General features: G+C 38.5%; 2 protein-coding genes and 1 pseudogene across 4 annotated transcripts in view; 1 reads left to right on the forward strand and 2 right to left on the reverse strand.

The window, feature by feature from the left end:
• IGF2BP3 (insulin like growth factor 2 mRNA binding protein 3) overlaps positions 1–23,145 on the forward strand; it is a 194,542-nt gene that overhangs the window by 112,684 nt on the left and 58,713 nt on the right. The window lies entirely within an intron of this gene.
• MALSU1 (mitochondrial assembly of ribosomal large subunit 1) overlaps positions 1–23,145 on the reverse strand; it is a 174,962-nt gene that overhangs the window by 71,186 nt on the left and 80,631 nt on the right. The window contains exon 5 of one of the 2 annotated variants that reach the window (XM_077121786.1): positions 298–427. The exons of the other annotated variant lie outside the window; for it this stretch is intronic. Within the exon in view, the coding sequence (XP_076977901.1) occupies positions 367–427 (61 nt within the window). The 3' untranslated portion in view covers positions 298–366. Of the gene's footprint in view, positions 1–297; positions 428–23,145 lie in introns of those variants that run through there. 2 annotated transcript variants of the gene reach the window in all.
• LOC143650702 (cytochrome c oxidase assembly factor 4 homolog, mitochondrial-like) lies at positions 14,581–15,566 on the reverse strand (annotated as a pseudogene).

Raw genomic sequence — 23,145 nt, forward strand, 5'->3', positions numbered from 1 at the left:
GGGCTACTTTGGTTTCACTGTAGAGAATGTGACAATCGTAAAAATGGTGTTGGTGGGAGGTTAATGACTAGGGTGGTGGATGACACACATGTTTTGATGTAAGTGGGCTATCTTGTATTTAGCTGAATCTTTGTCAGGACTAAAATTTTGATGGATATAGTGCTTTTCTTTTTTTTGCTTTTTCTTTTAAGCAACTTTACTGTTTCTGTCTCTAAAATATAAAAAGACATGGATACTTTTTATTATCATAAAATTAATCTTGGAAAAATAAATCTGATGAAATAAAAAAATCAGTCTTCATTTTAGCCCAGGAAGTCTGCACTGTTTTCTCAAAGACAGGAAAGTAGCTCTTCCACAAACCTGTTCTTAGTGTATTTGGAGATATTGATCAGGTGCCTGCATAGGTCCATCACGCAGTGAAGTTTTCCTGAAAGGTACAAATGTTACACCTTTGCCTGAGGATTGTTAAAATTGTTAAGAAATAATAAAAATAATTTGTAACTTTGACTCTTTAAAATCAGTCATCACTTCAGTGAGCGTGGAGAGTTTTTAGCTTGTGTTATCTCTGCACATACTTGTAGAGTATTTAATGAATCCTCATGTACCTGTCAACCAGCTTCAACAGTTACCAACTTTTTTCCCCTTCTTGTTGGTAGGGAGAACTTTTTAAAAATTAAAAACAAACAAACAAACTTTTATTGAGATACTTTCACTCACATACATCCAAAGTATACAATCAGTGGTTCACAATATCATCACATAGTTGTGTGTATATCACCATGATCATTTTTGAAATATTTGTATCACTCCAGAAAAAGAAATTAAAAGGAAGAACTCATACATCCTCTTACCCTTCCCTCTCATTGACCACTAGTATTTCAATCTACCTAATTTTTTTCACCCCTTATCTCCTCCCTATTATTTATTAATCTTTTTGTCCTTATTTTTTTTACTTATCTGTCCATACCTTGGATAAAAGGAGCATCAGACACAAGGTTTTCACAATCACCTGGTCACATTATAAAACCTATATCATTATATAATTGTCTTCAAATTTCAAGGCTACTGGAACACAGTTCAACAGTTTCAGATGCTTCCCTCTAGCCACTCCAATACACCATAAACTAAAACAGATTATCTGTATAATACATGAGAACAACCTCCAGGATTACCCTTCGACTTTGTTTGAAGTCTCTCAGCCACTGAAACTTTATTTTGTCTTATGTCTCTCTTCTCCCTTTTGGTCAAGAAGGCTTTCTCAATCCCGTGATGCCGGGTTCCAGCTCATCCCCAGGAGTCAGGCCCCAAGTTGCCAGGGAGAGTCATGTCCCACGTGGGTGGGAATGCAGTAAATTCACCCTCTAGACTTGGAGAGGCCACATTTGAGCAACAAAAGAGGTTCTCTGGGGGTTGATTCTTAGGCATAATTATAAGTAGGGTTAGCTTCTTTGCAGGAATAAGTTTCATAGGGGTGAACCCCAAGATTGATGGCTCAGCCTATTGAATTGCTTGTCCTCATTGCTTGTGAAATATCAGGAATTCCACAGATTAGGAAGTAGGATATTTCCACCTTTCTCCCCAGTCTCCCAAGGGGACTTTATAAATATTTTTTTATTCTCTGCCCAAATTACTCTGGGACACATTGCAGTATCACACTAACCTGTACAAACCAACAAGAGCTCACATGCTATTCAAGATTCCATGTAATTATTGTGTTTGAATCAACTGACCATACAAGAAAAATGAGATACTATGCTACCCAAAATATACATTTTGCACCAAATAAACATCTCTTCCTTTGGTCTCACACAGAAGATGAAGTTTGAAAATATGACCATATTGTCTTTTACTCTATATTCTGATTTACTTAGTCCTATGCAGATCAGGTTCATTCATATCTCTAGGTGGTTTGATCCCTTTTTTCAACTTTTTAAAACAGTTGCTGTATAGGGTTGTTCTAGTTTGCTAATTGCCAGAATGAAATATACCAGAAACAGAATGGCTTTTTAAAAAGGAAATTTAATACAGTTCTAAGGCTGAGAAAATGTCCATAGAAGTCTATGGAAATATCCAGTCAAAGGCATCCAGGGAAAGATACCTTGGTTCAAGAAGGCCAATGAAATTCTAAGGGTTTCTCTCTCAAGTAGAAGGGCACATGACGAACACAGTCAGATTTTCTCTCTCATCTGGAAAGGCACATGGTGAACACGGTCAGGGTTCCTCTGTCATCTGGAAGGGCACCTGATGATCACAGCCATGGTTTCTCCCTTAGCTGGAAGGGCACATAGTGAGCACAGCGTCATCTGCTAGCTTTCTCTCCTGGCTTCCTGTTTCTTCGTGGTGCTGCAGCATTCTCTGTTCTCTCCGAATCTCTTTCATTCTCCAAAATGTTTCCTCTTTTATAGGGCTCCAGAAACTTATCAAGACCTACCCAAATGGGTGCAGACATGTTGTCACCTAATCCAGTTTAACAACCACTCTTGATTAAATCACACCTCCAGGGAGATGATCTGATTACAGTTTCAGACATACAGTACTGAGTAGGGATTATTTTGCCTTTATGAAATGGAATTTAGATAAAAACATGGCTTTTCTAGGGGACATATACATCCTTTCAAACCAGCACAAGGGTAATGTTGACTTTCATAATTCCAGAGCTCTAACTCTGAGTCTAGATATCATATAAATATCTGAAGTTTCAGGGAATAACCAGGTTATATGCAAACAGCTCAGTTATCTCAGAATTTAGAAATAACAGTTACAACTCCTGAGTATATGTGACTGCTGTAAGAGCTTACAATCTGGGTCCCTTTACAATAGGCCCTAGCCTAATAACCCATGCTCTTGACTTCAGTTTTTCAAGTTTGTATATTATAGTTAGTCCATATGCATGAGGCATGATAATATTTGTCTTTTTGTTTTAACATTTAATTCAACATACTGTCCTCAAGGTTCATTCACCTAGTTGCATGCCTCACAGCTCATTACATTTTTCATCCGCTCAGCTTTCCCTTGTATGTATACCGCAGAGTTCCTCCTTCCATCCCTCAATTATTGTACCCTTAGGCCACCTCCATCCATTGCAATTCTTAAACACTGCGGCCATAAACACCAGTATGTGAATGTCCATTCTTGTCCCCACGCTTAGTGCCTCCAGGTATATACCTAGCAATGGGTTGCAGGATTGTAGGGCAACCCCATCCCTAGCTCCTGCCCTCCAGAGGGACTGTACTTCTCAGCCTAGAAAGAGCTTTTGAAGAAACATTTTCTGCTCAAAGAATGCCCTTCTGAGGAATGTATGGTGTAGTGTCAACAGACGTCACTTGGGTCCATATCCTAATCTTCCATGTTTCTTTCTGGTTGAAGGGGCTGGTTGCATTTCCTCTTTGAAATTCAGGTTTGCATTTTGAAAACAGGGTTAATATCTACCTTTGAGGTTGCTTGGATGATTAGGATAAGTTATGTGAAGAATCAAAGCGTTTGATGGTTAATTACTGTGTGTGGTCACACACAGTCTGCCTGAGGTGGAGGATTCTAGTGTTGGATTCCCAAAGCCTGCAACTCTGTGCTAGGACTTGTTCTAAGTGTAGAGAAGTAAAGAGCCTGATTCAGACATGGACAAGTGTCCTGTTAAAGAACAGTAAAGACAAGTCTCTGGGTTAAGTAGAAGATGCTTAACTAAAAAGAAGTTGTAGGTGCTAACCAAGACCAGGATGATCTGGGGTTACAGTTCAATTGTATTAAAACCTTAAGTGTGTTTGAGTTTAAAGGTGGTTAGTAGGGGATCAGTTGGGAGTGGGTTAGAGACAAGGCTGGACAGCACTGTTGGATAATGGTATTGAACCATATTAAACTGCATGAATTTTTGTCCCCTAAGAGCCATGGGGAACCTCAAGGGTTTTAAACTAAAAATTCACATGGTATAGAGGATGTCTGTTGAATTCATAACATCGACAGGGCTCTGGAATCCCTGTGGTTGGGTGCAGATGCAGGGATATGGGGAGGAGTAATGTGAAGATTGGAAATTTGAGATCCTGTTTCGCAACACCTTTTTGAAGTCCGGGTGAATTTGGTTGGTAAGTGAGTAGGGCCTTGAGTTGTCACTGCCTCTGAAAGCTGAACATCTTGTTTTGTAAGAGCTGATTTCCTGGAAAGTCGGCAGTTAATTGAATTGTCTTAAGTTTTCCTTCATTCTCGATAGATCCTTGTTACTTGTTAAAACCTTTTGAATTTCTTGGCCAGAGCAATTTAAGCCAGTAGATTTCACAAAGAATACCTGCTTCCAGTTCCAATTCATTGGTAATATATGCTATCCAAATTGGTTCTCACATCATTTCTGAGCAGCGTGAAACAGGATTATGTTACAGTCTAAGGGAGTACAATCTGAGTGGAAAGTTTGTTCAACAGAACTTCTCTCAAAAGCAGTACTCAAGGACTTAATTAACACTCCTTGAAGTATAGCAAATAGGGCAGCACATGGCTGGACTCCAAGGAATGCCTTTATCTGGAATACACACTACCAGAGACCAAGACCAAAACTGATGGATGTGGGGAAACCCTGGCTTGCTTTGCAGAACCTCCTTCCCTAACCCCTGTAAATTACAGAATGAGAAAATAGCAAGGAAATTTCTATGGGCTACTTTTGCCACTAACATGTTGGCATTTATACCCTGCAATTTGTTGCCCCAACTGTTCAAAGGTAACTAAACTTCTTAGAAAATAGAATGGCAACATAGGCAACAAATGGTGATAGAGGGAAGACTTGCATACAACTTCGGTCCCCAGCTCACTCTCCTCTAGCACGCTGAGCTTGTTTTAGCTGTGTTCGATTTTGCTGCAGAAGTTTGGTGTGGTAAGCATTTTAGCTTCCTTTGCCCAGGACAAATAATGGACAATATAGGTCTTCACCCTGTGTTCTGCTCTACCTTAGTCCTTTACAGCTTCCTTCATATCTCTACTTGAAGTCTGATCCTTTTTTCAATTTTTTTAGACAGTACTGCTTCTAGGATTTCTCTTGTTTTTCTTTTTATGGTTTAAGGGTTAAGGCTGAAAGGAAAACTAGGCAGTCAGTGCCATCCTAGCTCTCTGCCACACAAGGCCTGGTATTGGTGGCTCAGGGGACAGTATGAATGAAGGTTGCTGAAGAAAAGATAAAAGATTAATAGCTGGTACTATGGACTCCATGTTGCAGTTAAAAAAAAAAATCTGGGTCTGTATTTACCAACCTCGACTGGTTACCAAGATGATCAATTGGGAGATGGGGCAGAAAGCAAGTTACTTAAAATCTGTGTGGCTCAGTTCTTTCATCTGTAAAATGAAGATAATAGCCACATTCTGAGGAATAAATATGGTAATATGCATAAAATTTTAAGAACAGTACCTATTATACATATTTCTTTTGATTTTAGTAATATATTTTAATAAACGTATCCATAGTGTTACCATTTTAACATGTGGCTAATATGAAAAGTTAATAATGATCTATCTTCTTTTCTTAAATACCAATCTTTGAAATTTGTTGTATACTTTGTACTTACAGTACATTTCAGTGGGTTACTGTCTTTGTGCAACTCTAAACCTTTTGTGACCTTGTCCTTAGTTCCTGTCTCCTCTCATTTCTTCCTACCAGTGCAGCCAGATTGTTCTCTAAAGTAGACTGGATCGTGTCCCTCTTTCGTGGCACTGCATTGCTGTCAGAATAGCATCCAGATTTGTCGGTCTGGCCTATGAGGCCCTTCCTCTTACTCTTTTTCCTCTTTCCTCTCCTCCACCCTCCATCCCCACCCCACAGCTATATTGAATTATTTGCAAATCTTCAACAGAGGAATCTGTTATCTCTAAGCCTTTCTATATATGGTTCCCTCTGCCTGGAATGTTCTCCCATTTTTTGGTCTTGCCTTTCTGGTCATTCATTCATTGAAGTGATACACTATTTTTTGTGAAAATTAAAAACAATGTATTAGGGTCTCTAGGGAAACAGAACTGATAGTAAATATTATGAAATTCTTACAAGAATTGTCTTACAGGACTGTAGGGATAGGCAAGTCCAAATTCCATATGGCAGGCTGTAAGCGGAGAACTCCAGTGAAGGTTTTTTATGAACTCCCCAAGAAAAGCTCTCTGGCTGAAGTAGAGAAGGAAATTCTCTCTTCCCACTGCTGGAATCATCACTCTCCTTTTAAAGCCTTCAGCTGTTTGATGAAACTTCTCTTATTGCTGAAGGCAATGTCCTTAGCTGGTTGTAGGTGTAATGAGCTATAGATATAATCAACTTATGATGATTTAAGTCCACAAAATGTCCTCACAGTAAGGCCAGTGCTTCCTTGACCAAATAACTGGGCACCATATCCTGGCCAGGTTGACACATGAACTTAACCATCACACTCAACAAAATAAGCATAAACACCCACACACATTTTAGAAATCTGGAGAGACCCATAAAGCTGACAGTGATTTCTTCTAGGAATGGAGGGAAGTACCTGGTTTGGAAGCAAGTGGTTAAAAGGGATCCTAACTTACTATGATATAGAAGGTTTTACCAACATTTTTCTTGGTAAAATATAGGAAGTATTATCGCAGGGTAATACCTTCATCCAATTACGGTATTAGAACTTAAGCTAGAGAAGCTAATAGACCCTGGAAATTAACAAGCTGTTTGCCTCCAAAAGGATGGTTTTGGTCTTCTGGCAAAGAAAATGGCCGTGTAATGATTGGACTCTTTCAGCTTGTATTTTTATATTTTGTTCACTTTAAATAACACAGGGAAATGAGACAACTTGTTGGACCAAATCATACAGGTTCTGGAATCTGACAGAATTTGAATTCTTTTTCCATTGAATATTTTTTTTTCTGGTTATAAAAGAAATTTATTTATGGCACTGAAATTTGAATTTTTTTTATTTTTTAAATTTTTTATTAATTAAAAAAGTTACAAGAAACATAAACATTCCCAACACATACACTCAGCAATTCACAATATCATCACATAGCTGCATATTCATCATCATGATCATTTCCCAGAACAATAGCATCAATTCAGAAAAAGAAATAAAAAGACAACAGAAAAATATAACAGAAAAAAAAAATTTACATGCCATACCCCTTACTGATCCCTTTCATTGATCACTAGCATTTCAGACTAAATCTATTTTAACATTTGTTCCCCCTATTATTTATTTTTATTCCACATGTTCCTCTCATCTGTTGACAAGGTAGATAAAGGAGCATCAGACACAAGGTTTTCACAATCACACAGTCACATTGTGAAAGCTATATCATTATACAATCATCATCAAGATTCCATTGAATATTTTGTTCAAGTACAAACACTGTTAATTTCCCTATGTAACAAATTCCCCATCTACAAAAAGGAGATAATTTTGCCTCATGGGGTTGTATGGATTAAATGAGTGAAAATCAGTAAAACATTTGGGACTAGAAAGCACTCAAATTTCATCACCCATCATTCATTATTTAAACATATACAGTGTGGTTGGAGACCATGGTGATTTGGGAGGGGATAGGGCGCATCACACAGGGCTTCAGGCAAATGTTAGGGATTTTGAATGCTCTCCCCCAAATGAAGGGGGAATTGTTATGAGTTTAAAGTGGGGGTGGGGGTGACTTGATCAGTTCAGCTTTTCATAATCAGTGTAGCTCAACACTGTCCAGTAGATAATGTGAGCCTCTCAATTTTTTTTAGTAGTGAAATTAGGTATTTTAGCCTAGTATATCCAAAAATATTACAATTTAAGCTGTAATCATTGTTTTAAAAATTAGGAATTCACATTTTTTTCGTACTAAATTGTCTAAATCTGGTGTGCATTTTACATTTTCAGCACATCTCAGTTCAGACCAGCTACATTTCAAGTACTCTACTAGCTACCTTGGCCAGTGGCTGTGAACCCTAGGCAAGGCAGGTTTGAGAACAGAGAATTGGAGGCAAAAATGAATTGGGGGAGACAATTGAGAATCGTTTTGCAGTGGCCCAGAAAGAAAACATGGAGGTTAGATGACCCAAAGCAAGAGCATCCAGTAGGTTTCAGAGCAATATGTAGGCAGAAGAATCAACTGGATTTTGATTAATGGGCTATAGATGAATGAAACTAGAAGTATCAGGGTTGACCACAGGGTTCTGGCATAAGCAACAGGTGGAGAGTTTTACTATTTACTTTAAAAGGCAGTAACTGAAGAGGAATGAGTAGACAGATCAGCCTTGAGCATAGTTGTCAGATCTCAAGCATCTCCTGATTGAGATCCACCCTGACTGGCTCTGCAGATGCTTTCTTTCTCCATGTCTTAGAGAAAACAGAGTGCGTGAATGGACTTGGACTGTTCTCCCTCTTGGTCACTCTGGTAATGTGACTTTCTGGAACTGTATTGTCTCCTTACCATATCAGATATATATATATCTGATATATATTGCATGGGTATGCAAATACCTGTTCAAGTCCCTGCTTTCAATTCTTTTGTATCTATACCTAGTAGTGGGATTGCCAGGTTATATCATGATTCTATACTTAGCTTTCTGAGGGATTGCCAAACTGTTTTCCACAGCAGTGGATCGAACCTGTCAAAGTTCGAGGGTGGTAGAAAATTGTGGGCTTTTCTTTATATATATATATATATAGGCAGCCCTATGCTTGTTTGGTTTTCAAAAAAATTCTAGTAACATATATACAACCTAAAATTTCCCCTTTTAATCACATTCAAATATATAATTCCGTGCTGTTATGTTCACAACTTTATGCTACTATCTCCACTACCCATTCCCAAAACTTTACAATCAAGCCAAACTTAAACTGTGCAATTTGATAATTGATTCCTCATTCTCTACCCTCACCTTCTCCCCTGGTAACCAATAGCTTAGATTCTGATTCTATATTGACACGTTTATCAGGATTTTATTCTTTCTTTTGTTTTTTTAAGGACTTTACTCATTTTTACAGCTCAATATTAATTCATTGTGTTTATATACCACATTTTGTTTTGTTTATCCATTCATTGGTTGATGGACACTTGGGTTGCTTCCATCGTTCAGCAATTGTGAATAATGCCACTATGAACATGGGTATGCAAATACCTGTTCAAGTCCCTGCTTTCAGTTCTTTTGCATCTATACCTAGTAGTGGGATTGCCAGGTTATATCATGATTCTATACTTAGCTTTCTGAGGGATTGCCAAACTGTTTTCCACAGCAGTGGATTGAACCTGTCAAAGTTTGAGGGTGGTAGAAAATTGTGGGCTTTTCTTTATGCAGTACTAACACTACAGCCTCCTGTGGTATGATGGAGACTGGGCTTCACTCTGGGTGTTTTTCAGTGATAAAGATGATGTGCTACATGGCCTGCACCGTGGCCAGGACCTGGTCTGTGGGCGTGTTCTCTTTTTTTAATAACAATTTGGATTTATTTACTGTAGGGAAATAAATTTTCTTTACTTGGGGGTTCCATGACATTGCCTATTAGTTTTATTTTCTGTTAAAGCATTTTTTAATTAGAGAAGTTGTGGGTTTATAGAATAATCATGCATAAAATACAGGATTCCTATATACCTCCCCACCACCAGCACTTACATTGGTGAGGAAAATTTGCCACAATGGATGATAACATTTTTTTGGTAATTTTTTTTTACAGTAGTTACATTTGTTATAATTAATGAACAATTATTAAAGTAGTACTATTAACTATTGTCCATAGTTTACGTAGGGGTGTTTTTTCCTCCATATTCCCAACCTGTTATTATTATTATTATTTATTTCATGCATGTCTTTTATTATTCATCCACCCATACACTGGATAAAGGGGGTATAAGTCACAAGGTTTTTACAATCACACACTCATGTAGTATATAGTTATACAATCATTTTCAAAGATCAAGATTACTGGGTTACAGTTCAACAGTTTCAGGTATTTTCTTCTAGCTACTCTAATATACTAGAAACTAAAAAGAAATATCTATAATGAGTCTGTAGGCATCATTTTTTAAATCCTAACTTCTCAGTTATTTGAACATTCTCTCCATCTTCAGGGATATCTGAGCAATGACCATCCTAATTTCTTCATGCTGAAGAGGGGTATCAACATTATGGGGCTGGAGGAATGAACCTAGTTGATCTTCTTGGAGAGACTGGTGCCTCTGGGTTTCAGAGCTTAACTGGCATAGGAACCACGTGAAGGCTTAAAGTTCCTGAAAAAATAAACTTAATGGGTAAACCTTTTATGGAATCTTAGACAGACGCCTGGGTATTCTTTAGGGTTTTCAGGAATACTCTTGGTTGGTGCTTGGCGTAATGTGGCAATTTGCAATATCTGGCTGAAGCTTGCATAAAAATAGTCTCCAGAATGACCTCCCAACACTATTTGAAATCTCTTAGCCACTGAAACTTTATTTTGTTTCATTTCTTCTCCTTCTTTTGGTTGAGAAGGCATTCTGAGTCCCATGTTGTCAGCGCCCAGGTTTATCTCTGAGAGTCATGACCCACATTGCCAGGGAGGCTTACACCCCTGGGAGTCATGTCCTATGTTGGGGAAGGGTTGGTCGGGGGAGGGAGTTTATTTGCAGAGTTTGGCTTAGAAAGAGAGGCCACATCTGAGCAACAAGGAGGTATTTTGGGGGGTGACTCTTAGGCATAGTTATAAGTAGGCTTAGCTTTGTGATTACAGAAATGTTTCAAAAGGCAAGCCTCAAGATTGAGGGCTTGGCTTATAAAATTGGGGATCCCTAATGCTTGAGAGAGTATCATGAATTTCCCAGGTGGGTTTTATTCCAGTCCCTCAAGGAACTTCACAAATACTTTATTTTCTGCCCAACACATGCTTAAATATATTAGGGTATTATAATAACTTGAACGGAATAACAAGACCTCATCCCTATTCTATGTTCCATGTAATTAGGTTGTTTCAATAAACTGAAAATACAGGTTAAATTAGATAGTATGCTACATATAATTTAAATTTTGGACTAAATGAACATCTCCTCCTTTGGTCTCACACAAAAGTTGAAGCTTTTGAAATACAGGCAATATCATCCCTTACCCTATATTCTCATAAACTTCAGTTATGTCTCTAATTGAAGTCTAATCTTTTTCAGTGTTTTTACCAGTTGCTGTATGGAGTAATGCTGACTTTAAGAGATACAGAACTCTAGCTCTGAGTCTCAGGTGTCATATAGATAAAGTTTCAAGGAACGACCAGGTTATACACAAAGAGCATATCAGTTCAGAATTTACAGATTACAGTTAAAACTCAGGAATAAATGAAATAAAAGCATATGATTTAGGAACCTTCACAGTAACCCTTATTGAACATTCTGTAGTCCTTAATCATCAATTGCCCAGTCTCTGCCCACTTTCTATCTCCTGATAACTTAATGCTCTTGAATTTAATTCTCAGAGTTAACTCATTATAGTTGCTTTATATTAGACCATACAATATGTGTCCATTAGTTTCTGGTTTATTTCGCTCAAATTAATGTCCTCAAGGTTCATTTACCTTGTTGCATGCTCATGACTTCATTCCTTTCTGCAGCCCTACAATATTCATCATTGTATGTATACACCGCAGTTCCTTTCTCCTCATCAGTTGATGTACCCTTGGGCCACCTCCATGGATATGGATAATGACACCATAAACACCAGTGTGCAGATGTCTATTTGTGTCCCTGCTTGCAGTTCTTCTGAATATATACCTAGTAACTGGCTTGTAGAATCATATTGCAACCCTATTCTTAGCCTCCTGTGGAACTGTGGGCAGGTTCTTGACTTGAAGGTCACTTTCCATCTTGGGAGTGAGGGAACATTTCCCATGTTGTCCAAATAATTATGATAGCATTTTAGAAAACTCCATTAATGTGGGTACTTTAAAAAAATTTGTATTTGAATTTTATAACAATATTTACTAGAAATGATTATTTGGAGCTGGCAAAATAGAGGATTTTTGTTTTGTTTTATCTTTTGTTTTTATTTCAATATAGCTTATCTTCTCAAACATGTGTAAAAGAGTAAGTGCTTCTTGTTTCTGTAAAATATCTGTTGGGCTGTATTTTTTTAAATGTTTTTTGTGTGTGAAATATAACATGTACAAAAAAGCAATAAATTTCAAAGTACATTTCAACAAGTAGTTATAGAACATATTTTAAACTTTGGTATGGATTACAGTTCCACGAGTTTTCATTTTTTCTTCTGCCTGCTCTGACACTGGAGACAAACAGAAATGTCAATACAGTGATTCAACAGTCATACTCATTTGTTAAATCCTATCTGCTCTGTTATACTCCTCCTTCTCTTTAAATAACATATATATACATAAAAGCAATAGATTTAAAAGTACATTGCTGAGCTAATAAATGAGTACAGCAAAGTAGCAGGTTACAAGATCAACATTCAAAAATCTGTAGCTTTTCTATACACTAGTAATGAACAAGCTGAGGGGGAAATCAAGAAACGAATCCCATTTACAATCGCAACTAAAAGAATAAAATACCTAGGAATAAATTTAACTAAAGAGACAAAAAACCTATATAAAGAAAACTACAAAAAACTGCTAAAAGAAATCACAGAAGACCTAAATAGATGGAAGGGCATACCGTGTTCATGGATTGGAAGACTAAATATAATTAAGATGTCAATCCTACCTAAACTGATCTACAGATTCAATGCAATACCAATCAAAATCCCAACAACTTATTTTTCAGAAATAGAAAAACCAATAAGCAAATTTATCTGGAAGGGCAGGGTGCCCCGAATTGCTAAAAACATCTTGAGGAAAAAAAAACGAAGCTGGAGGTCTTGCGCTGCCAGACTTTAAGGCATATTATGAAGCCACAGTGGTCAAAACAGCATGGTATTGGCATAAAGATAGATATATCGACCAATGGAATCGAATAGAGTGCTCAGATATAGATCCTCTCATCTATGGACATTTGATCTTTGATAAGGCAGTCAAGCCAACTCACCTGGGACAGAACAGTCTCTTCAATAAATGGTGCCTAGAGAACTGGATATCCATAAGTAAAAGAATGAAAGAAGACCCGTATCTCACACCCTATACAAAAGTTAACTCAAAATGGATCAAAGATCTAAACATTAGGTCTAAGACCATAAAACAGTTAGAGGAAAATGTTGGGAGATATCTTATGAATCTTACAACTGGAGGTGGTTTTATGGACCTTAAACCTAAAGCAAGAACACTGAAGAAATAAATAAATAAATGGGAGCTCCTCAAAATTAAACACTTTTGTGCATTGAAGAACTTCATCAAGAAAGTAGAAAGACAGCCTACACAATGGGAGATAATATTTGGAAATGACATATCAGATAAAGGTCTAGTATCCAGAATTTATAAAGAGATTGTTCAACTCAACAACAAAAAGACAGCCAACCCAATTACAAAATGGGAAAAAGACTTGAGCAGACACCTACCAGAAGAGGAAATACGGATGGCCAAGAGGCACATGAAGAGATACTCAATGTCCCTGGCCATTAGAGAAATGCAAATCAAAACCACAATGAGATATCATCTCACACCCACCAGAATGGCCATTATCAACAAAACAGAAAATGATAAGTGCTGGAGAGGATGCGGAGAAAGAGGCACACTTATCCACTGTTGGTGGGAATGTCAAATGGTGCAACCACTGTGGAAAGCAGTTTGGCGGTTCCTCAAAAAGCTGAATATAGAATTGCCATACGACCCAGCAATACCATTGCTAGGTATCTACTCAAAGGACTTAAGGGCAAAGACACAAATGGACATTTGCACACCAATGTTTATAGCAGCGTTATTTACAATTGCAAAGAGATGGAAACAGCCAAAATCTCCATCAACAGACGAGTGGCTAAACAAACTGTGGTATATACATACGATGGAATATTATGCAGCTTTAAGACAAGATAAACTTATGAAGCATGTAATAGCATGGATGGACCTAGAGAATATTATGCTGAGTGAGTCCAGCCAAAAACTAAAGGACAAATACTGTATGGTCCCACTGATGTGAACGGACATTCGAGAATAAACTTGAAATATGTCATTGGTAACAGAGTCCAGCAGGAGTTAGAAACAGGGTAAGATAATGGGTAATTGGAGCTGAAGGGATACAGACTGTGCAACAGGACTAGATACAAAAACTCAAAAATGGACAGTACAATAATACCTAATTGTAAAGTAATCATGTTAAAACACTGAATGAAGCTGCATCTGAGCTATAGGGTTTTTTTTTTTTTTTTTTTACTATTATTACTACTTTTATTTCTTTTCTCTATATTAACATTCTATATCTTTTTCTGTTGTGTTGCTAGTTCCTCTAAACCGATGCAAATGTACTAAGAAACGATGATAATGCATCTATGTGATGATGTTAAGAATTACTGATTGCATATGTAGAATGGTATGATTTCTAAATGTTGTGTTAATTTCTTTTTTTTTTTTCCGTTAATAAAAAAAAAAGTACATTGCTGCAGTTAATTGTAGAATAGATTTCAGTGATTGGTATGGGTTACAAAATTCTACAATTTTAGGTTTTTATTTCTAGCAGCCCTAAGGTACTGGAAGCTAAAAGAAATATCAGTATAATGTTTCAGCATTCAAACTCATTTGTTAAAACCAGCCTTCTCTGTATAACTCCTGGCACATGTGAAAAGTCTCACAACAATTTCTTTTTGTTACGTCAGTGGCTGAATAAACAAAGATCTGATCAGGCAACCAATTTACTTTTAGATGTAAATTTACATTTAAAATTCAAATGTCTGTGTAGTCAGCTCAGTACTTTCCACACTTACTCAGATCTGCGTAGAGGAGCATCCCTTAACTTGTTTTACATGGCAGTACTGGTGGACTAAGATGGGTAACAGTTGTGTCCAAATTCATGGCTATCTGGCTCTCAACGTGTCCTAAAGGGTATCCCCAAGTTTTATATCTCATGGCCCACACTTCTACCATTTAGGATTTCTTCCTATGATCTCTCTGGGTGCCGGTTTCTGCAGGACCATCCTCTGAGGTTAGGTGGCTTGGGATGTCAGTGGTGGGCACTAGTTTGTTCTTTCTTCCTCTGCATCTCTCCCGCCGTCTTGCCTGCTGTTCACTCATACAGACCCTGAAGGCTCACATGTGGCTGGCACTGCCACCAGTCCTGGTGCTGGACCATGCACTCCTGCACCGCATAGTGGGAGGCAGCACAGCTGGACCGGGAGATGAGCTAGTCCAGCCGGTCCTCTTCTTCATCCTCCTTCACTTTTTGAGCCCAGGTATGGCCTTTAGGGACTGAGGCTGACATCTTTGGGAAACTCAAATCGCACTGCTACAGCCTGACTTTCTCTGCTAGACTGTATGCTCTTTGAAGACAGTGGGCCTCATTCTCCTTGCTACCCTTAGCACTGCCCAGCACTAGGGCTGGCAGAGAACAGGCCTGCAGAATAGTTCGAACTAAACCGATAGAGGCATAAAGAGAACCTGAACGCGCGCTCCTGTGTGGCAGGGTTTGGCCCAGACGGATAGTAGTTGGAGTTCTTTTCTCCCAGGAACCGGCCCCTCCTGGCCGGGGCGCGCGTAGCAGGGTGTGGAGTGCCGCGTATTTTCATTGGTGGCCTCTTAGTGTAGCTCCCGCCCCCGCCTTCTCCCCAGCCAGTCCTGGAGAGCCCCTTCCGGGAAAGAGCCGAGCCGGAATAGGCCGGCTGGTGAAGGCGAGGCCAGCATGGCAGCGTACTTGAGACCCCAGAGCGACTGGGCCCAAACCCTCAGGTGATTCCAGGCCTAGAACAAGGTGGGAGGAAGTGGGAGGAGGTGGGGAGGGGATGTTGCCCCGGCATCAAGGAGAGCCATGCCCGGTCCAGCGCATCTCCAGTGGTTACCCTATCAGCCTTTGAGAGAGCTGGTGGACACTGGATCTAGAAAAGAGATGTCTCAAATCCACACATACAGGCTCATCGATTTTCACTCTCTGAAGAGCTGTTCTGAGACCAAACGAACAGACATGCGCTGTGTGACCCCAGCGTCAGAACTAGATCACTCAGTTTTAGAAAGACAGGAAAACTGGGAGGCAAGAAGACTCTTGGCCCAGCAGTTATCTCCCTGCTTTGATTTTTTTGTTGTTGTTAAAAAAATTTTTATTGTTAAATATACATATACAAAGAAAAGAGAGAAAAAGCAATAATTTTCAAAGTACACTTAAATAACTTGTTCCAGAACAGTTTTCAGAGTTTATGAATTACTATTCCACTATTTCAGATTTTTCCTTCTAGCTGCTCCAAAACATTGGAGGCTAGAAGAAATATATATATATATATATATATATATATATATATATATATATATATATATATATATATATATTTGTGTATGTGTGAAAGATAACATATATACAAAAAAGCAAGGAATTTCAGAGCACATCACAACAATTAGTTGTAAAACAGATTTCAGAGTTTGGTATGGATTATAATTCCACAATTTTAGGTTTTTATTTCTAGCTGCTCTAAGATACTGGAGACTAAAAGAAATATCAGTATAATGATTCAGCAATCATACTCATTTGTTAAACCCTACCTTCTTTCTCTAACTCCCCCATTGCCTTTGATCTTTCTCCCACTCTTTAGGGATATTTAGTTATGCCTGTTCTGACTTTTTCATGATGGAAGGGGTTATCAATAACATGCGATAGGGGGATGGAACTAGTTGATGTTCTGGAGAGGCTGGCCCTTCTGCATTTCAGGACTTGTCTGGTCCAGGGACCCATCTGGAGGTTGTAGGTTTCTGGACAGTTAACCTAGTGCATGGAACTTTTTTTGCATGGAACTTTTGTAGAATCTTATATGACACCCTAGGTGTTCTTTTGTCCTGCTTTAAATTTTACAAATGAAAATTTTATTTTATCTGGTTTTTATAATGCGTATGACTTTCTTACTTTTACTTTGAATTACTTGTATTCATGACAAAAGCATTTTTCCTTATATTATTATGGACTTTTAAAGGAACCTCGTATTTACCTCCTTACATTTAGAGGAAAAATTATTTTGTGACTTCCTTTTAGCTAGTTCCTTACCTTTTTTTTTTTGGTTCTTCACTGAATTAGTCATTGAGATTAAAAGGTAACAAAGACATGGGTCCCTGCCCTCAAGGAGTTAGTTGACAGACAGGCAACTGTGTCTATGCTTGGAGGAGCACACTGAAGGTTTCCAAGGGGCACTTTTAGATTAGAAATTGCACAGATTCTCATGCCCAACACTGTTCCATCATCTGAAACTGTGAGGAAAATGTAACATGTAAGACAAATAAAAATGACTTGTAATCTGCGGTGATAATATATGTGTTATAAATCATCTACCAGTTTATGCTTTGGAGCTAACGCAATGAAGAACAGATTACTGTGACACACCTGATAATTCTCCCATTACTATGGTTAATAATCATTGGTGGGAGAGTAAAGGTCAGTGAAAAATTATAAAATGACTGCCTGAGGTTCATGGATTGGCTACATTCAGGTGCTGTGGTAGCAGGAAAGAAGCAGGCACTTAACTCATGTGGAAGGTGCAGAGAAGCTTATTTCAGTGTGATTGGGACAAGATGTGGGGTAAGTGTATTGAAACTGATGACCTTGTAACCATATTAAAGTTTGGACGATTTCTATAGGCAGTTTATAGCCATTGAAGGATAGCAACTTTTGGCAGGAGGATAATCATGGGATGTTGGGCTGGGGCAAGGGCCCATCAGACTCTTGGTTCATAAAGTTCAGAGGTGATGGGGATCTGAGTAGTGGGTAGAAAGAGTAAGTGATAAGTGGGAGGTTTATCTGCTGAGCATGAATTACTTCATGCTCATAGTGTTATCAGCTGAAATCTCTCTGGTTTTGCGTATGTGTATGTGGGGTGGTAGGTTTGGCAGAGGAAATCTGACATCATCTGAAGTATCAAGATTGTACTTTATTTCAGTCTTTTATGTATGAACAAAGTAGGCCATAAGGTTGTAGAGGGCATGAGGAAACTTGTGGGCTTGACTGAAATGTTTATCTTGATATGGTGATGGCTTCATGAGTATATGTATAATGTCAAAACTGGTCTACTTGGAGTTGATTTTATTTCAGTTATACCTAAAAATTAAACAACAACCAAGTAACCAGGCCAATACCCTATGGTGCTGATCTTTTTTATAAACAGAAGTAATTCACATATCATACTACAATTCACCCACTCACTTTATTTGTATAACTGTGGTTTTAAGTCTATTCACAGATATGTGCAGCCATCACTACACTCAATTTTTAAACATTTTTATCACCTCAAATAGAAACTCTGTTTGTTCTTTAGCTATCATCCATCCTCCACCCCCTACCTCTGTATCTCAAGGTGTAAGCAGCTGCTACTCTTTCTATCTATGTGGATTAGTTGATTCTGGGCATTTCATAAGAATGGAATCATGTAATACATGGTGTTTTGTGACTGGTTTTTTTACTTAGCATGTTCTCAAGTTTCATGCTACATGGGTGAACATGCCTTTTTATGGCCAAATAATATTCCACTGTACATGCATACCAGGTATTGTTTGTCTGTTTATCAGTTGATAGACTTTCATTTTTTGGCTATTATGAAAGTTCTTAATTTCTTACCAGTCTGTTCAGGAAATTGATAATCTTTGCAGGTATCAAGTGTGATTTTTTTTTTTTTCAAGAGTAAGCATGCAAAACATTTATCAGATACACATGTCAGAGGACATGCAGGAAATCTCCCAAAGACAGAAGTGAGGGAGGCAATAGGCAATGTGGGGCCATTTGCTTTTACAGATAAGCTTGTAAAGAAGATTTTGATGGAACTTTTTTTTAAGCTGAATATTTGAGGATATTAAGTCCTAAATGTATAAAAGAGGGGAATTTCACCAAGACATTTCATCTGAGGCTTTAAATTGCTTTGATATCTTCTTTCCCCTCCATTGTGGATATGTATTAATCTAAGCACAGATAAATGTTTCCTTTACAGTTAACATAAAATAAATTTATGTATGAGAATTCTGGTATACTAGAGATTTGTGGAAATCTTGGGAATGTGTGGTGTAGCATTTTTTACTTTTAAACAAGGCTATTGAAAAGAAGCATTTGTGGCTGAGGTAGTTGTGAAAGGTAAAAAATACAGATATTTTAGGAACTGAGACAAGTAAGAACCCAGGGGTAGGTGGTATATGTGAAGGATCTTGGGACTGTTTGAAATACCTTCCTGATTAATGTAGGATGAGGCAAAATGTCAAAACTTATCAAGAGTTAATTGTTTTACTCATTGTCCAGGGTTCTGTTGGTTAGAGTGTCAGTGTACAATGATAGCTGTACTTGACATGAAATAGTATATCCAGACAAACCTATCTAACAGATTGAAGGAAAACTGATTATGTAGCAGTGCTTAGTCATTTGGGGGCTGGAAACCCTTTAAGGAATCTGACTACGTATTAACACACTGCCCATTTTCTCAGTTGTGATTCCTCCTAAAACTTAGTAAGACACCAAGGAACCTCTGAAATCTGTGTATTCTGTTTTTGGGTGAGGTAGTCTGTATTTATCTGTTAGGTCTGGTTCATTTATAATATTGTTCAAATTCTCCATTTATTTATTTATTTCTCTCTAACTGTTCTAGCCATTGATGAAAATGATGCATTGACGTCTCCAAGTATTAAAGTAGAAGTGTCTGTTTCTCCCTTCAGTTTTGTCAATGTTTGCCTCACGTATTTTGGGGCACCTTGTTAGGTGCATGAATGTTGATGATTTGTTATTTTTTTTCTTGGTGGATTGATCCTTTTTTTTTTTAGTTTTTATTTGATCCTTTTTATTAATATTTAGTGTCTTTCTCTGTCTCATGTAACAGTCCTTGACTTAAAGTCAATTTTGTCTGATATTGATATAGCTACCCCAGTTTTCTTTTAGCTACTATTTGCATGGGATATTTTTTTCCATCCTTTCACTTTTAACCTTTTGTATCTTTGGATGTAAGATGAGTCTTTTTTAAACAACATATAGTGGGATCGTGCATTTTTACCCATTCTGCCAACCTATGCCTTTTCATTGGGGAGTTTAATTGTTCTAGTTTGCTAGCTGCTGGAATGCAATATACCAGAAACGGAATGGCTTTTAAAAGGGAGAATTTAATGAGTTGCAAGTTTACAGTTCTAAGGCCAAGAAAATGTCCCAATTAAAACATGTCTAAAGAAATGTCCAGTCAAAGGCATCTAGGGAAAGATACCTTGGTTCAAGAAGGCCGATGAAGTTCAGGGTTTCTCTTTCAAGTGAGAAGGCACATGGCGAACACAGTCAGGGCTTCTCTCTAGGCTGGACAGGCACATGGCGAATACGGTGTCATCTGCTAGCTTGGTCTCCTGGCTTCCTGTTTCATGAAGCTCCCCAGGAGGCGTTTTCCTTCTTCATCTCCAAAGGTCGCTGGCTGGTGGACTCTCTGCTTCATGGTGCTGCAGCATTCTCTGCTCTCTCTCTGAGTCTCTCTGAATCTCCAAAATGTTTCCTCTTTTATAGGACTTCAGAAACTAATCAAGACCCACTCAAATGGGTGGAGACATGTCACCCCTAATCCAGTTTAACAACCATTCTTAACTAAATCACATCAACCAGGGAGATGATCTCATTACAGTTTCAAATATACAGTATTGAATATGGATTATTCTACCTTTATGACATGGGATATATATTAAAACATGGCTTTTCTTAGGGGGCATACTTCCTTTCAAACCAGCACATTCCACCCTCTGGCCCCTAAAAAAGACATGTTTTTCCCATATACAAAATACATTAACTTCATAACACTATCAGAAACCTTAAACCTTTCAGTAGCAATACAATGAAGTAAAAAATTAGAGACAGTATAAAATCTCATCAAATCAGTTACAGGCATGGTCTGTCCTAAGGCAGAATTCTCTCCATTTGCTCTGGACCTTTGAAAACTCATAACAAGTTATTTGCTGCCAACATACAAAGGAGGGACATTCATAGGATACATGGACACATTTCCATAGGGAGGAAGGAACACAGGGGTCACCGGACTCATACAGTTTCGAAAACCTGCAGGGCAAAGTCCATTAGATTTCAAAGTCTGAGACTCATTTATCCTCAGGGCTTTAGAAAGTGGCAGTCCCACCCTTTCCAAATGCCTATGCCATCCTCTCTCTGAATGCAACCTTGGGGGATATTGGGGAGACCACCTTTCTCTTGGCTCCACCCTCTCCAAGCATTGGGGCTGCACCTGGGCTCTCTGCCATCTCCGGGGCACACGCTCAACCCCTCCATGTGGTGGCAGCCAGGCTCTCCCCCAACCCCAAGAAACGTGCTTCACCCTCTCCAAGGCCTGAGGCGGCATGACTCTTCCACTGCAATGAGGTGGAAGGCCCATTCTCTGCCTTTGGGGCAAACTCACCCTCTCCATGGGCTTGGGTGTGTCGACTCTCCTGGCCTGAGGCTTCTTGACTTCAGACCTCAGCCTCCACGGTTTTGCCTCTGAAGTTATTTTTCCTCCAATGTGTCCCTTCTCTGAACCCCTCAGTCCAGACTGGCAGCGGCTCTGTTTATACAGGTCCCCAAGCACTCTCGTTGGCTTTCTATGCAGTAGTGTTGGATCATGCCCATCAGACATAAGGAGTTTCCACAAATCTTTCCTGGATAACTCCATGTCCGATCCTGACTTTCTCTGAAATGGCTGGCTGGTTCCACATTTGGTTAAATCCACACTATACTCTGTAGTCTCCCTTTCTGTAGGCCCAGAATTTTCTGGGACCTCAATTTCTGGTTTCTTTTTACTCAAGAGTTCAGTTTTCAGCTCATCTCTTTCCTGTCGCATTTCACTATAAGCTGCAAGGAGAAACCAGACTGCACTTTCGACGTTTAATTTGGAGATCTCTTCTGCTAAATATCCAAGTTCATGGCTTTTAAAATCTGCGTTCCAGCCAATACCATTAGTCAACTTTGCCAGATTATCTGCCATTTTAAAACAAGGATCACCTTCCTTCCAGTTTTCAATAACACGTGCCTCATTTCTGTCTAAGGCCTCATCAGAGGTATCTTTAGAGGCCATATTTCTACCAAAAGTCTCTCCAAAGCATTCTAGGCCTTCTCTATCAAGCTTCTTACAACTCTTCCAAAATCTTCCCTTTATCCATTTAAAAAGCCGTTCCAACATGTTTGGTATTTGCAAACTGCAGCAGCAGCACCCCACTCTCCAGTACCAAAATCTGTTCTAGTTTGCTAGCTGCTGGAAGGCAATATACCAGAAATGGAATGGCTTTTAAAAAGGGGAATTTAATGAGTTGCTAGTTTACAGTTCTAAGGCCAAGGAAATGTCCCAATTAAAACAAGTCTAAAGAAATGTCCAATCAAAGGCATCTAGGGAAAGATACCTTGGTTCAAGAAGGCCGATGAAGTTCAGGGTTTCTCTCTCAAGTGAGAAGGCACATGGGGAACACAGTCAGGGCTTCTCTCTCAGCTGGAAGGGCACATGGCGACCATGGCATCATCTGCTAGCTTTCTCTCCTGGCTTCCTATTTCATGAAGCTCCCCAGGAGGTGTCTTCCTTCTTCATCTCCAAAGGTCGCTGGCTGGTGGACTCTCTGCTTTGTAGTGTTGCTCTCTCTGAATCTCTCTGAATCTCCCATTCTCCAAAATGTTTCCTCTTTTATAGGACTTCAGAAACTAATCAAGACCCACTCAAATGGGTGGAGACATGTCATCCCCTAATCCAGTTTAACAACCATTCTTAACTAAATCACATCAACCAGGGAGATGATCTCATTACAGTTTCAAATATACAGTATTGAATATGGATTATTCTACCTTTATGACATGGGATATATATTAAAACATGGCTTTTCTTAGGGGGCATACTTCCTTTCAAACCAGCACATTATTTGTAATTACTGATAAGGCAGTACTTCAGTCATTTTGTCCCCTGTTTCTTTTTTTCTTTTTTTTTTTTTTATTAACGGAAAGAAAAAAAAAAAGAAATTAACACAACATTTAGAAATCATACCGTTCTACATATGTACTCAGTAATTCTTAACATCATCACATAGATGCATGATCATTGTTTCTTAGTACACTTGCATCGGTTTAGAGGAACTAGCAACACAACAGAAAAAGATATAAAATGTTAATATAAAGAAAAGAAATAAAAGTAGT

This window comes from Tamandua tetradactyla, chromosome 1, assembly GCF_023851605.1.
Source record: "Tamandua tetradactyla isolate mTamTet1 chromosome 1, mTamTet1.pri, whole genome shotgun sequence".
Lineage (NCBI taxonomy): Eukaryota > Metazoa > Chordata > Mammalia > Pilosa > Myrmecophagidae > Tamandua > Tamandua tetradactyla.